This window comes from Strix uralensis, chromosome 23, assembly GCF_047716275.1.
Source record: "Strix uralensis isolate ZFMK-TIS-50842 chromosome 23, bStrUra1, whole genome shotgun sequence".
Classification (NCBI taxonomy): Eukaryota; Metazoa; Chordata; class Aves; order Strigiformes; family Strigidae; genus Strix; species Strix uralensis.
Window position 1 is genome coordinate 7,140,640 of NC_133994.1, and position 14,542 is coordinate 7,155,181.

The 14,542-nt window shown below is 48.0% G+C and overlaps 1 protein-coding gene across 2 annotated transcripts; it reads left to right on the forward strand.

Annotated features, from left to right (window-relative positions):
* Positions 1 to 1,249: 1,249 nt before the first annotated feature.
* LOC141953814 (ATP-dependent RNA helicase DDX19B) lies at positions 1,250 to 13,509 on the forward strand. 2 transcript variants are annotated; one of them, XM_074892683.1, is made up of 12 exons: positions 1,250 to 1,384; positions 2,374 to 2,422; positions 2,815 to 2,868; positions 3,747 to 3,882; positions 6,169 to 6,261; positions 6,943 to 7,045; positions 7,850 to 7,964; positions 8,127 to 8,304; positions 8,747 to 8,984; positions 10,063 to 10,225; positions 11,010 to 11,201; positions 11,623 to 13,509. In XM_074892683.1, exons 1-12 carry the CDS (start codon positions 1,328 to 1,330, stop codon positions 11,682 to 11,684), a joined length of 1,440 nt encoding a protein of 479 aa, XP_074748784.1. In that variant the 5' UTR covers positions 1,250 to 1,327; the 3' UTR covers positions 11,685 to 13,509. The 2 variants fall into 2 exon arrangements, with proteins under 2 accessions (XP_074748784.1, XP_074748785.1); XM_074892684.1 differs by lacking the exons at positions 1,250 to 1,384; positions 2,374 to 2,422; positions 2,815 to 2,868 and adding an exon at positions 2,999 to 3,198.
* The last annotated feature ends 1,033 nt before the right edge of the window (positions 13,510 to 14,542 follow it).

Here is a 14,542-nt window from a genome sequence, read left to right on the forward strand (position 1 = left end):
TAGCCCGACCCCCAGCCCCACACCATGTGGGGGGCCAGGCCCCATATCACACAAGGCACAGCCTGACCCCCAGCCCCACACTATGCAGGGGACTGGGCCCCACATCACACAGGGCACAGCCTGACCCCCAGCCCCATATCATAGCAAGCACAGCCTGATCCCCAGCCCCACACCATGTGGGGGGCCAGGCCCCATATCACACAAGGCACAGCCTGACCCCCAGCCCCACACTATGCAGAGGACTGAGCCCCACATCACACAAGGTACAGCCGGACCCCCAGCCCCACACCATGTGGGGGGCCAGGCCCCATATCATGCAAGGCACAGCCTGAACCCCAGCACCATATCATAGAAAGCACAGCCTGATCCCCAGCCCCACATCATGCAAGGCACAGCCTAACCCCCAGACCCACACCATGTGGGGGGCCAGGCCCCATATTATAGAAGGCACAGCCTGATCCCCAGCCCCATATCACACAGGGGACTGGGCCCCATATCACACAAGGCACAACCTGACCCCCAGCCCCACACTATGCAGGGGACTGGGCCCCACATCACACAAGACACAGCCCGACCCCAGCCCCACACCATGTAGGGGGCCAGGCCCCATATTATGCAAGGCACATCCTGACCCCCAGCCCATCATAGAAGAGACAGCCTGACCCCCAGCCCCACACTATACAGGGGTCTGGGCCCCACATTGTGCAAGCCACAGCCTGACCCCCAGCCCTACATCATACAGGGGACTGGGCCCCACACCACACAAGGCACAGCCCGACTCCCAGCCCCACACCATGTGGGGGGGGCAGGCCCCATATTAAGCAAGGCACAGCCCAACCCCCAGCCCCACACCATGTGGGGGGCCAGGCCCCATATCATGCAAGGCACAGCCTAACCCCCAGCCCACCATACTGGGGGCCATGGTGCCCCATATCACACAAGCCACAGCCTGACCCGCAGCCCTACATCATACAGGGGACTGGGCCCCACATCACACAAGGCACAGCTGGACCCCCAGCCCCACACCATATAGAGGACCAGGCGCCACACGACGGCCGGCCCCCCATTACAGCCCAGGGTGGAACAGCGGCCCCCCCCAGCCCTCTCCATCCCCCCAGCCCTCTCCGTCCCCCCTTTATTGCCACCCCCCGGGCGGGGGCCGGAACGCGCCGCTCCCGGAACGCCGCTGTCGTGGCCGCGGTTGCCGCCGGGCCGCGGGCCGGGGGGGGGCCCATGGTGCCCGCGGGCGGCGCAGGCGCCCTTCCCGCGCCCGGCGCCATTGCGGCTGCTCACGGCGAGCCCGGCGCCAGCGCCCCGCGGCCCGGACATGGCCACCGACTCCTGGGCCCTGGCCGTGGACGAGCAGGAGGCGGCGGCCGAGTCGGTGAGCGGGGAGCCGGGGAGGGGGGAGAGCAGCGGCGCGGGGAGGGGGGGGGCGGCCCGGCCTTGAGGCGCGGGGTCCCCGCGGCTGCGCTGCCGCCGCCTCCTCGCAGCGAGCGCCGGAAACCCCTTTTCTCCCCATTTTCTTTTCTGGCGCATCAAAGGGGCAGGGAGGCCCCTGCCCTTCCCCTTCGCGGCGGGGCCCAGCCTGCAGCAGCGCTTCGGGGCGTCCCTGGGCCTGGGGTTTGCCTTTAGGAGCAAAAAACCCCCCTTTCTTCTTTTTTTTTAATTTTTTTGCCCCCTTTTATTTTTTTTTTTTGAGTATCAAAAAGTCAGCGAGGCCCCTGTCCTTCCCCCTCACCCTACACCCAAACACAGCCCTGGCAGCAGCACCACTTCAGCGCTGGGCACCAAAACCGTCCCTTTTTCTCTCATTTTTTATGCCAGCATCTATATTTGTTTGAGGCGTTGAGTTTGGTTTTTTTTTTTTTTTCTCTTTCTGAGCCCCTCAAGCGCTGCGCTTTAGCACGGAGAGCATTAACTCGGCTCCTGGATGTGTGGGAGGACCCTCAGGGCTCCTCTCCCTGTCCCATTTCTGGTGGTAAAACAACCCCTCGGCGGGAGGGACTTGTCCTGGGACAGCCCGTGTCAGCCAGCACTGCGCTTGGCTTGAGTTCCCATCCTGGAATGTAATTTTTCTCCCATTTGTGGTCAGCAGAGCTGTTAGGGAGCAGAGATGCAGGGACAGAAAACAACCCCCTTCTCCGTGTTGTCGTTACAGCTTAGAAAAAAAAGTTGTCTTTTTGTTGAAACTCTTGAAATCAAGTTCATCTCTCTAACTTCACCCCATTTACCTCCGAGCTGGGGCCTGTGCAGCAGTTCTAGCCAGCGGTAAATCTGGAAGCCTCGATGAAAGCTTTTCCTGGCCAGTAGTAAAACGTAGGTATGGGAGCCTTCGAGTGACTCTGATTTTGTGTTTTTCCTCACTTGTAGTTGAGCAGTTTACACCTGAAGGAGGAAAAAACCAAACCAGATGCCAATGGTGAGTTACAGCCGCTCAAACGGCCTTAGGAAAGGCGTAAGGTTTGTCCGTTGGGTTTGGAGCGCTGTTAAATTCCCGATTAGTCAAGAAATTCCAGAAAAGGAAACATAAAGCTAAGATTAAACAGCAATGTAGGCTAAATATCTGGCTCGCGCTGTTCTTCTGCTAGGCTTTTTTAAATCGTGGTTTGCTGTATTCAAGGAGCTGTGCGGGCAAAATCCGTTGGTTTGGCTGCACAGAGCAGTAACTTGGGTTTCTTCTGTGCAGCAATACAAGCAGGGCTCTTGTCAAGAAAATGGGCTGTTTTACAGCTTTTCCCACAATATTCAAAACTTTGTGGGTAGGGACTGCCTGACCTCACATCTGCCCCAAAACCGTCTGTTTTAATTTAGGTGCTGTTGTCAAGGCTGATGACAACATAGAGAAGACGGAGGATGAGGAGAAGGGTAAGTGCCTTCTTGAAATAAGCTTGGGCAAGGAATGTTGAAAATAAATTAATTTTGTATATACTTAAAGTAAGTCTGCCTTATGTCTCAGGATGGATGATCTTGTATCCTGCCCCAAGGACTTAATTGTAAGCCATGTCCTTCCTCCATAATACTTTTAAAGCCATTGGGTCCTGTAATAACTTGGGAGACTCCTGGATTAGAGTGGAGAGAAATAAGGGGATAGCAGTATCCTCAAAGGCAGGACTGGATACAGGAGCAGTTGGATAACCTGGAGCTGGAATTGCAGTAGCAACCAACATGTTGCGTTTATGAAATGGCTGTTAAGAGGTGGGTATCAGCTCTAAATCTTTCAGAAGGTGGCTTTAGAAAACAAGAGTTATTAGCAAAACCCCAGCGTGCAGCAGTTTACCCTTCCGTTTTGATCTCACTTATCCTCAGCCCTTGCTGCATTTCAGCCCTGGAATCTTTCAAAGTACCGTTTGTCCTCAAACTTTCCTTAAAAAGAAAAAAAAAAACCCTAAAAGGTGTCTGCCCACATGTCAGGTAATAGTGAGGCTTTAAGAGGCTTTTAACCCCGTCCCGCCTTCCAGTTAGGTGCTCAGTTAAAATATCTGAAATAAGCAGAGTTCTGTATCTGTTAAGGTCCCCCTTAAAACAGTGCTCGCTTTGGTTTGTCTTCCTGGATATTAAATGTGAATCTCTGGGATATCTGGATAGCTGTCCCATTCAGGAAGTTTGGGCTCTTTCATGACTTTGCTCTGTGATAGAGAATTTCAGTATTTGGATGCATCTTGTCCTTTTTGCAGTGTTTCAGTGGGAGTGACACTTGAAACAGGCTGCGATTTATTTCTTTTTCCTACCTCCTTTTTCAACAGAGGACAGAGCTGCCCAGTCCTTGTTGAACAAGCTAATTCGCAGTAACCTGGTCGACACAACAAATCAAGTGGAGGTGCTGCAGAGGGATCCCACATCGCCTCTCTACTCCGTGAAGTCTTTTGAGGAGCTGCGACTGTAAGTGCCCGTCGGTTCAAAGCTGCTGGAAGGGTAACGCAGGGATGAGCCAGAGACTTCTCTGCTTTGAGCTGTTAAAAACTGGGAACAGAAGTATTAAGCAAGCTCCCTTATGACTATATTTTTCAGCGTATTGTTTGGCGCACTCGGTTGTAGGAAGCCTCGTTCTTGAACTCAGGGAGAGCAGCGTTGACTCATTTTTGGTGCAACTGCAAGAGCAGATGTGAGTTTTGAGCCGATCAGATAGCTGGAACCTCCCCTCGTGTCCCGATAGATTCCCTGGCTGCGTAGGAGATGCCCCTTAAAAGTGCACGGGTTACTGCAAATTTGTCATTAATAAATCAGCGTATCGTTTATCGTATTATTTAAATGCAAGGAGAATTATTTTATCTTGGTGCCTTGTGAAGGCTTCCATCTGCAGCAAGCTCATTTTAATTCCTGGTCTGTGTAGAGTATCACTGCTTTCTGTAATCAGCTCTAGTAACACTGTTCTGAATTTTCACGTATGGTTTTTCGGTCTTCAGACGCCCAGAGGAGCTCGTGTGTGATAAGCTGGGTGAGGTGGACAGAGGAGGGAGGGCTGGCCTTCCACGGGGTTATGGGAGTCACAACGTGGGACATTTTGGTGTCGGAGGCATCGCTGTTGCGCAGCGAGCGCGGGAGGCTCGGAGCAGGCAGTGTTTTGGAAAACAGGAGATTTGTTTTATTGACAGACGTGACGAACGCAATCATTTTCTGTTCCTGTTTTCTGACGGTTATTTGTGAAGGTCCAGCAGCAGCAGTGAGTAGTACAAAGGGAAAAGCTTATCTTTTCTCTGCTGGTGATACTGGATTTATGTACTGGAGAGACTACTAGCGTTAGTATCTTCTGACCCCTCCTGTTGAATACCTTTACCAGTGGAGCTTTCAAGCAGCAATGGCTGTACTTAAGGCATGGCAGATTTATTTTTTTTTTTAATGTGCAAACGAGGCTGCCCCGTTGGGATTGTTGTTGGTTATACAGATGATCTCAGTTTTGTTGCTCTTTTGCAAGCTCCACAGGGAAATCGGAGCCGATGAGTCTTTTCACTGTGAAATGTCAAGATGTCGTTTCACTTTGTTAATGTTAGTGGCTGAACGTTTACAAAAAAAAGCTGAGGTCCTGTAGTGCCTGTTAGACTAATTCCCATCTTTCAAAAGCCAAACACTCCAAGTGAGTTAATGATGGGGGCAGCCAGACTAATTGAGTCTTCATTTTGTTATGAGTTGGTGTATCCTTGGCAACTGTTGCAGAGTTGGGCTTTGTACGTCCTTGCTTCTGAGCAGCACAAGGTTACGTTTTCAAAGAGCTTTTGTTCCAGCCGTCCTCTGAAAGTAATATATGATTTTTTAAAAGCGTGTTGTGCTGAATAGGAAGTTCTTAACAGCAGGAAATGGTGGGCAGGAAGCCTGTCGCCTCCTTTGAAAGGAAAGCCCTTACTTCTGAGCACTGCTAACAGCACTCCAGCAGCACTTGGAGGTCATCAGCTAAGAGTTCGCTAGCGCCATAACCTGAATTTTAGGTTGTTCTTGGATCATCTTGTCTACACAAGAGCCTGCTGAGGCTAGAAAGCTCCCTTGAAAAAGCAATTGATGAGCACCTGAGGACACACCTGGGTTTGAGGGCTGGGTTATAACCATAGGTCACTAGGTGTAGTCACGGTGAACTAAGGTTATCAGTCCTTTACCAGGTCTGTGCGCTAAGCCGGGATCACTCTGCTGTTACGATGTCAGTTTGTATTACAGAACCACGACTTGCTGAAAGTCCTTGCAATGATTTCATGACGTTACACTTCATTCTCTTCCTCACATACTGAGGTTGCTTTGGCCCATATTTGAGTCTTCAAGGAGTGATAATTTTGGTGCTGAGATTAGGCAAGGCTGAGGAAAAGGGATTGGTCTAAAGGACAGGATTAATGCTCTCCGCTCTGGGATTCCCGGGATTGTCTGAAAAGCTGCTTTAGAACAAGAAGCCCGGCGCTAGCCTTAGAGCTGTGACACGTGGGTTTCCAAGTCGCTGTGAAAGGCAGGCGTGCAGGCTGACTTACTAAATCGAGGGGCTTTTGCAAAGCTTCTTTTCCAGACTTTCTGCTGTCACTTGTAGCTTCCGGGCACTGATCGTAGGCGTCGCACCAGTGCGATCAGAGCGGGTGCACAGAAAGGGGCAGCTCTAGGTCCGGTTGCAAGGTTTTTTCTCACCTTTTTGTACACAAATGAAAACCAAATGTACTTTAATAGGTCACAGTATAAAAACTCCTCTGTTTTCAGGAAACCGCAGCTTCTGCAAGGAGTCTATGCCATGGGCTTCAACAGACCATCTAAGATACAAGAGAATGCCCTGCCCATGATGCTTGCTGAACCGTATGTGCACACACTTCCTGCTCCCTTCCAGTATAGGAAGGATTTGAAAGATTTAGTGTACTATTACTGAGCTTTGGAGGGGAGGATGGTGATGGGGAAAGCTGTCTGGGCTGTGGTGAAAGGGTTCCCATGCCACGGTGTTTCTGTGGTCACGAACTGTGTGACAGCAGCCCTGGACTTGTCCTTTTCCTAGTGCTGGTACTGAATACGCAGTGCCACGGCGTTCGGTGGAGGTCAATACGATTTTTCTAGTCGGTGTAGTGGAGAAATAATAAGACTGCTGTGGAACAGAGCTCCAGAAATCCTGGGTGGGTGGGAGTAGTTGAGATGCTGCGTTGTCTGCATGGCTGGTTTTCCTCTCCGCGCCCCTGAGCTGAAGTATATGAAGTGTTAAGACACTAGGGGGAGATGTGCAAAATGGAAAAGTACTGACAGATAATCATAGTTTTCCTTCCAAATCTCCATAATCAAGAGGTGCTGAAAGAGGGAGTTGGTAGAGGGTAGAAACTAACTTCTGCCCTGTGGAGCGTAGCTGGTCAAGTTAGACGCCAAGCCAGAGCAGTGATAAATCTAAAAGGTATTAAAATGCCACTCACTGCATTTTCTTTATCATTGAACCCCCTGAATGTGTTGTCTGGGTGGCTCATCTGGTTGGGCTCATGTCTGCTGTATGTTCTGCAGCCCACAGAACTTGATCGCACAGTCTCAGTCCGGTACTGGCAAGACAGCTGCCTTTGTCCTGGCCATGCTCAGTCGTGTCGAACCTGGGAACAAGTACCCACAGGTAAATTTTCTGGGACGTGACTGTTTTTGGGGGGTTTTGTGGTGATGCAGTGCCACCTAGTGAAGAGGCTGGGCTTGCCTTGAGGCCTTTGATAGTAAATTCATAGCTTGATGAACCTACCTCTGCAATGCCGTTTATGTAAAGTGCTTAGCAGGGGCTGGTGATTTGGGGATCTCTCAAAATGCCTTTAGTGCCAAAGACGCAGATTTTGCTCACAACTTGTTCCTTTCTCTCCCTCCTTTGCATCGCTCAGGCTGCCATTGCTCTGTGAGGAGTTAAATCGGGGAGGGGGGGATATCATTCTGGGAGAAATTAAATCAGAAATATTGCAGGCTGAGGGTGGTCAAGTAAGTGGAATTTGGGATGGAAGAGAAGGTATCTGTGACAATAGAGCGGAAATGCCAAGAAAGGGGCTTTTTTAACCCAATTTCCTTATGAGATAGTTGAGCAGTGTTACCAAGGCTAGAATTCTCCCCTTAAAAAATGCTGTTCTTATCTCTTAGTTTAACTGTAGGTGTTAGGTTCCGTGTCACTACTGTCCGTATATGTCCCCTAGCAGAGTAGCTGCACTCTCAAGCCTGAGGAGCAGAACTGAACGCAGAAAGCCAGTAGGTAGGTGACAGTGTCGTATCAACTCATTCCCCTAGTTTCAGAATCTAGAACTGATGGGCTTTCAGAAACTGTTCAGCTGCTCCCACGTTCATCTTCAGGAAAACCTCAATACTAAGGATTTTTAAAACCAAGTGTGATAGCGTTGCCTAGGACGTTGGTCCTCTCAAACACGTTATCCTTTTCTCCCTCCAGTGTTTGTGCCTTTCCCCAACGTATGAGCTGGCACTTCAAACTGGAAAAGTGATTGAACAGATGGGAAAGTTTTATCCGGAGCTGAAACTTGCGTATGCTGTCCGAGGCAATAAATGTGAGTAAGGCGAAACGCTACCAACAGGCTGTAAATGAGAAAGTGATGTGCAGTACAAACAATAGAGCAGTCAGATGGTGAAACAGGCTAGTTCAGAGAGGGGCAGAGCGTTTCACTGTCTGCACAGCCATCTTACGGAGGCCTTCCTTTCTGTCTCGGCAGTGGAAAGAGGTCAGAAGATCTCCGAGCAGATTGTGATCGGCACACCCGGCACTGTGCTGGACTGGTGTTCCAAACTGAAATTCATAGATCCCAAGAAAATCAAAGTGTTCGTCTTGGATGAGGCTGACGTGATGATAGCAACCCAGGGCCATCAGGACCAGAGCATCCGCATTCAGAGGTAAGGACTCGGCGTACGTTGCCTGAGGTGATTTTTGTTTCTTTTGATTATTGCTGTTTTGTAAGGCAGGGACAGCAGGGCTAGATTCTTGGCTGGTGTCTTCACCAATAAAGCAACAAGATTAAAACGATATATTTAGCTCTAATCCAGATGGTTAATAGAGGCAGAATGTCAGGGGATGACAAGCAGTTTCATTTTCTTACAGAATAAAAAGCCTGTCCCTGGAGCAGGGTTTATTCATTTTTAAGAATGCAAGTCTGGATGCCACTGGTCCATGAGGGAGCGATCAGGTGTTGGTAAGATTAGCATTAGTCCTTCCAGCCACTGAAATAACTGGTTCTGAGATTATTGTTCTGCTTTGCCCATAGCATTAATGCCGTCAGGATATCAGGGGGGCGACAGTGTTGCGTGGGAACCCTGCCCATTTTGCTCTCTCTTACAGAATGCTCCCCAGGGACTGCCAGATGCTTCTGTTTTCAGCCACTTTTGAGGATTCTGTGTGGAAGTTTGCTCAAAAAGTTGTTCCTGACCCAAACATTATCAAACTGAAGCGAGAGGAGGAGACACTGGACACTATTAAGCAATATTACGTTCTGTGCAATAACAGAGATGAGAAGTTCCAGGCTCTCTGTAATATCTACGGCGCTATCACCATTGCCCAGGCCATGATCTTCTGCCACGTGAGTCCTTTTGGGGAGCGTTAGTCCCAGCAACCCCCTTAGTGTCTGCTATTGCTAAAAACCCAGCCAGGCATGCTTTTCAGAAAGAAACTGTGAACATGAATTGCCCTTTTCTTTGGCTTTTTTGGCTCCTTTTTTGAGGGAAATCTTGAGAGCCATGATAGCACTGGCTGGTTTGTTTCTCTGGGTTTGTCCATCCAAGTCATTTTTATTCTTGAAGTCCTCTGAAGCAAAGATAAAAGTAATGCAGGTTTCCAAAGCAAAGTGTTACTCAGAACTACCGAAAAAACCCAAAATGCTGAGCTTGGAAAATGGATAAAACTAGAGCAGGATGAGGGATGGGGAAGTCTTGTAGCTCTGTAGCCAATACATAGCTTTTCCCAGGACTCCATTTCCCTGATAATTATCGGATAATTGGTGATATACCTCTGAGGTCTCCCTGTGAATCATGCTGAGACTTTTTTTTTTTTTTTTTTTTTCTGGAAGCCACCATTATAACTCTTAGGAAAAAAACAGTGCTGACAGTACCAGAACAGCCACGTAAAGCTAGCTCAGACAGGATAAAGCCTGTATTTGGAGCCTGCTGCAGCAGCAGTCTGCTTTTAGGCTCTCTCGAGATATAATAATATCAGACATAATCGGAGCTCAACCATCATAATTGGAAACTGTTTAATCCAAGAGTGTGTAGAGCCTCTACTGGATTTCACAGCTACATTCAGCTCGAACCCTGACATTTTCCAAGCTGAGTAGTCTTGTTTACTTGACACTGCCTGCAAGTTTTTAGCACACATATGTAATCCCTCATGGAGTGAAAGCTGAGGAGCAGAGCACAAAGAAAACGTGTACTTTTTCTTAAAGAAGGGTTCCTGTGGTGGAACCACAGGATATGAGCTCTGATATGAGAGCTGGGAACACAGGTTGTAGTGGAGCAGGGGTGGGCACAGCACTTAGGAGCTGTTTCCTTTTGAGATATAAAAACTGAGCAGCCACTGAGCTTCCAGTCGACCCCAGAGAGGTTTGTTCCTGCTTTACAGCATTAAAACTTCCTCCCAAAGCTGGGCCTCGCTCTGTGTTTCAGACTCGGAAGACGGCCGGCTGGCTGGCGGCAGAGCTCTCGAAGGAAGGCCATCAGGTGGCATTGCTCAGCGGGGAAATGATGGTGGAACAGAGAGCCGCCGTGATAGAGCGTTTCCGAGAGGGCAAAGAAAAGGTGCTGGTGACCACAAACGTCTGTGCCAGAGGTAGGGGACGGCAGAGCTGGGCCGGAGAGGGGCAGAAGCAGTGGTTCCTAAGATAACATACTGCTGGCCAGCTTGCAGAAAGAATTGGCCACCTCAAGTGTTCCAGTCTGGACAAATTAGGGTCCTTAAAGTAATTCCTGGACTTCTGGGCTGCTGTGTCTGTGCATGTGGGCAAACACAGGACTCCTTGTAGGCTTCCTGCAGCTTGAGATGGAAAAGTCCATCCTGTGAGAGTTTTATGCTTCTGGCACCGAGCCTGGCTTGTACTGCAGACCCTCAGTGGTTTAAAATAAACATGTTCTGAAATACGGAAATCTGAAAAAGAGTGAACTCCAGCAGGAATTTGTGTTGCAATTTGACATCCTAGAACAGTTAAGACAACACAGTACTTGGAGAAAAAAAAAAAAAAAAAAAAAAAAAAAGAGGCCTGTACAGCTTCGGAGAGGAGGAGAGAGTTTCCAAACTATGTAGGAGCTGGTTAAAACATCTCCGACTGCTTTTCTGTTGACCATTTCAGTGGGATTCTCTGGTGTAACAGCTAGATAGTTTTTATTTCAAAGTACCCCTTGTGGAAAAGATCCATTTCAAAGTTTGAGCCTGGCTTTTAGCTCTTCAGTCAGTGCGGAGGCAGCCACGCGGCAGCTCTCTGAAAGCTGCTGGAAACTGCTTGTTGGGTAACCTGGATACGGTGACCAAACCACACGCAGGTCAGGCCAGAGGAGGCTGTTCCTGCTCTAAAGTGGTTTAAATGTAGTTGTGTGATCTGATGCTTTCTTTTTATCAGGGATTGATGTAGAGCAGGTCTCTGTTGTTATCAATTTTGACCTTCCTGTGGATAAAGATGGAAATCCAGATAACGAGACTTACCTGCACCGGATTGGACGTACAGGTCGCTTTGGCAAGCGAGGACTGGCTATTAACATGGTGGACAGCAAGCACAGCATGAATATTCTCAACAGAATCCAGGAACATTTCAGTACGTACCCCCAGACTTTCTTCTTTCTCTAAAATTAGATGTTATTTGCACAGAATTCTGACTGGCTGTATACTGAGCAGGTATTTATTGAGCCTTAGACTGAGCAGAAGAGCCCGTCAGCTGCGCTTTGTGTAATGTCTCTTAGGATTGTGAACTGCTACGTATGATAGGAGCAGAAATGAGTCAAGTAGTCTTGTGTGCTGGCTACCTGGATAGTCCTTAAAATGGATGTTCCAGAGATGGGTAACATTCGAGTACCCAGATGGGCCTTTCATAAAAGAAAAAAGTTTTATGTTGTAGTTTTAAAACCTGACTGAATGTTTCATGGATAAACCTGAACTCCTCAAGACCAGCTAAAGAAAGCAGCTTTCCCTTCTCTGCTCTGTGTTACGAAATCTGACTTATTTCTCATCTTTGCCAGACAAAAAGATAAACAAATTGGATACTGACGACTTGGATGAAATTGAGAAGATAACTAACTGAAGTACAGCTGCTGGAACTGGTGTGTACCCTGCTGTGGAAGCTCTCCCACTACAATTGGATCAGCGTTCAGATTGGCACGCCTCTCAGCTAGTCCCGAAAAAGGACTCTTAAAGATATGAGTACACAAAAATTACCTCATTTTAAAAATTGCAGTTGGACTTCAAATTGTGCAACTATGGAGAGGAAGAGGAAATGTTTACAGAAGCTTTTAACATTTCTTAGTTTAGCCTTAAAACGGGAAGATTTTTTTGAATTTATGGAATATACTTGCCAAGAAATGGGCAGTATGTAATTATCTAAAACAAATTTAGGAAAAAAAAAAAAAGAAGCTTTATTGCCTTTAATTGGAATAAAGTTCAGCATTAACCTGATCATTTAAAACTCAACAGTCAAATATAGAATGGACATAAGAAGAAAAAAAAGAAAAACCAAATAAGGCAGCTGGTTTTTGGCTAAAAACTCAACTTGTACAAAATAGGATGTCATTCTCTTTGGCGCTCCCCTGAGCTCTTTAAGACTCATTTCTGGCTTCCTGATGGATTTGCTCTGCTTTTCCTTACGTAAATTGTCTTAAGGATGTCTCCAGTAGCTCATACTCGCAAACACAGGTGCCGTGTTGCTTTTGCTGGGCAGTATTTTCTTTTAATTTGTCCTTGATTTGTTAGAATGGCCACTCTACATAAAGCGGTGCGGTGGTGACAGTGCTTAAGTACGTACTCTAGAAGGTCAGCTGAAGCGTTTCACCTCACCAAGGGGTAGGTGGGCGGGGTGGGGAGGGAGGGGCAGTATGAAGGGATCTGTACTAATCAATTTTTTTTTGAATAAATTCACCTCCATAAAATGCTAATGACTGTTGAAGTGGGGGTCGGTCACCTTTAGGCAGGTGTTGCCAGTTCTAAGATGCTGCTGTGAAGCTCTACGTGAAAAATGTACAGAACTGCTGGGCTTCACCGATCAGTGATAGGAGTAAAATTTAAAAAAAAACATGATAGCTTGTATTGACCAAAAAAACCAACCTTTAGAACACCAAATTTACATATTACAGTATGTTTCAGTATCAAGAGTTTTGAGTTAAAATTGCTCAGCCAAATTGCAGACGGGAAGCGCTCCACTTTCATTGTGCTCGTAGTGCAACAGGTCATCAGTCCCTCGCCCCAGGGTGATCCTTGCCGGAGCAGGAAGGATTTGCAACTTCTGTGCTCGGGCTTTATTTCGGTTGGGACCATTCTCGTGCGCACAGCTGAAAGCCTGTGGGTTGTTCCCCCAGCCCGGTTTCCAGGAGAAGGAGGCTCCTGAACTAGAACTTAGGGTGCACAGCTCTTTTTGGGGAAAATGGGACATGCGTGAGCAGCCATCGGCCTGCTACTCGGTGCAGGAATCACTTCAAAATAAATGTATAAATTGTAAATTTAACTAGGGATTTTCTTTGCAATTTTGGCCATCATATTCTGTTCAAAGACAGGAACATGGATCCTTTTACCAAGTAAAAAAAGGCTCATTTAAAATGTACCTAAAATTTTAGGAAATTGTGCACCCTTTTATCAATTTGTATAAAGGCTTTAGTGAAAAAAAAACAACTGTTAAAATTAAACTTTTTGTATTTTGGGGTGTATCTATTTTTATTCTGTTGGAAACCTATTTAAAGTGGCAGGTGAGTGAGTGCTTGCGTGTCGAGTGGAAGACTTGTTTCAATCACCTACTTTAATAGTACAGCTGAATGACCTCATGACAGCAGAGTATTGGGTTGAATTGTCATGAAAGCTGCTGCTGGTCCTGTGTGCTGTTTCTAATGTACTTTTAATTGGAATAAAGAACACATACTGAATGATGCCTCTGCTGATTTCTTGCTTGAATACTTTGTTGTGTTTAAAAGCCTTAGGAAAGGACGTTCCCAGCCAGGAGTCCTGATGAGTTTTTCTATTTATGACCTTCTCAAAGCATCCTGTGAAGGACTGAACTTCACCTGATTTAATGCTAATATTTAATGCTGAAATGCGGCCCCTCACTCCAAAAAGGCCATTGAATGACTCGAGCGTGTCCAGAGAAGGGCAACGGAGCTGGTGCAGGGTCTGGAGCACAGGTCTGATGGGGAGCGGCTGAGGGAACTGGGGGGGTTTAGTCTGGAGAAGAGGAGGCTGAGGGGAGACCTCATGGCCCTCTGCAACTCCCTGAAAGGAGGGTGCAGAGAGGGGGGAGGAGTCTCTTGAGCCAAGGACCCAGCGCCAGGCCAAGAGGGAATGGCCTCAAGCTGCGCCAGGGCAGGGTCAGACTGGCTCTTAGGAAGGATTTCTTTGCAGAAGGGGTTGTTGGGCGTTGGAATGGGCTGCCCAGGGCAGGGGGGGAGTCCCCATCCCTGGAGGGGTTGAAGAGTCGGGTTGACCCAGCGCTGAGGGATCTGGTGGAGTTAGGAACGGTCAGTGTGAGGTGAATGGTTGGACTGGAGGAGCTTCAAGGGCTTTTCCAACCGAGATGATTCTGGGATTCTTAAAAGCTTCCCACAAGGAAGCTTGTTAAATGATACTGCACAATAAACAATGTCAGATAAATACCGTTCCTTGCTAGTGCAGAGTTGCTGCTAAGACCTCCCCTGCATCCCCAGAAGACTTCTGAGGAGAAGAGAAGGAGAGCTGGGGGGCAAAAGTAGTGTTTTCCCTGCCCTGTGCTTGCCTAGGTAAAGCCTTGATGTGGTTTTTAGAAAAGGACATAAATACGATGCACGTTTTGGAGATGCTGTAGCCTGGGTGAGTTTGTTAGAGGACAAACTCTTTATCTTAGATGGAGCGAGTCAGGAGGAATGTCCTCCAGCATGAGAAGCGCTCTCCACTGTGATCCAAGCTGCCCTTACTCTCTGTTCTTGG

What these genes read in the sequence shown, in the direction of transcription:
- LOC141953814 (XM_074892683.1), top strand. Translation starts at nt 1,328, where the DNA reads ATGGCCACCGACTCCTGGGCCCTGGCCGTGGACGAGCAGGAGGCGGCG. An exon ending in TGCTGTCCGAGGCAATAAAT is followed by an intron (nt 7,965 to 8,126) that starts GTGAGTAAGGCG and finishes CTGTCTCGGCAG; the next exon opens with TGGAAAGAGGTCAGAAGATC. An exon ending in CAGAGCATCCGCATTCAGAG is followed by an intron (nt 8,305 to 8,746) that starts GTAAGGACTCGG and finishes TCTCTCTTACAG; the next exon opens with AATGCTCCCCAGGGACTGCC.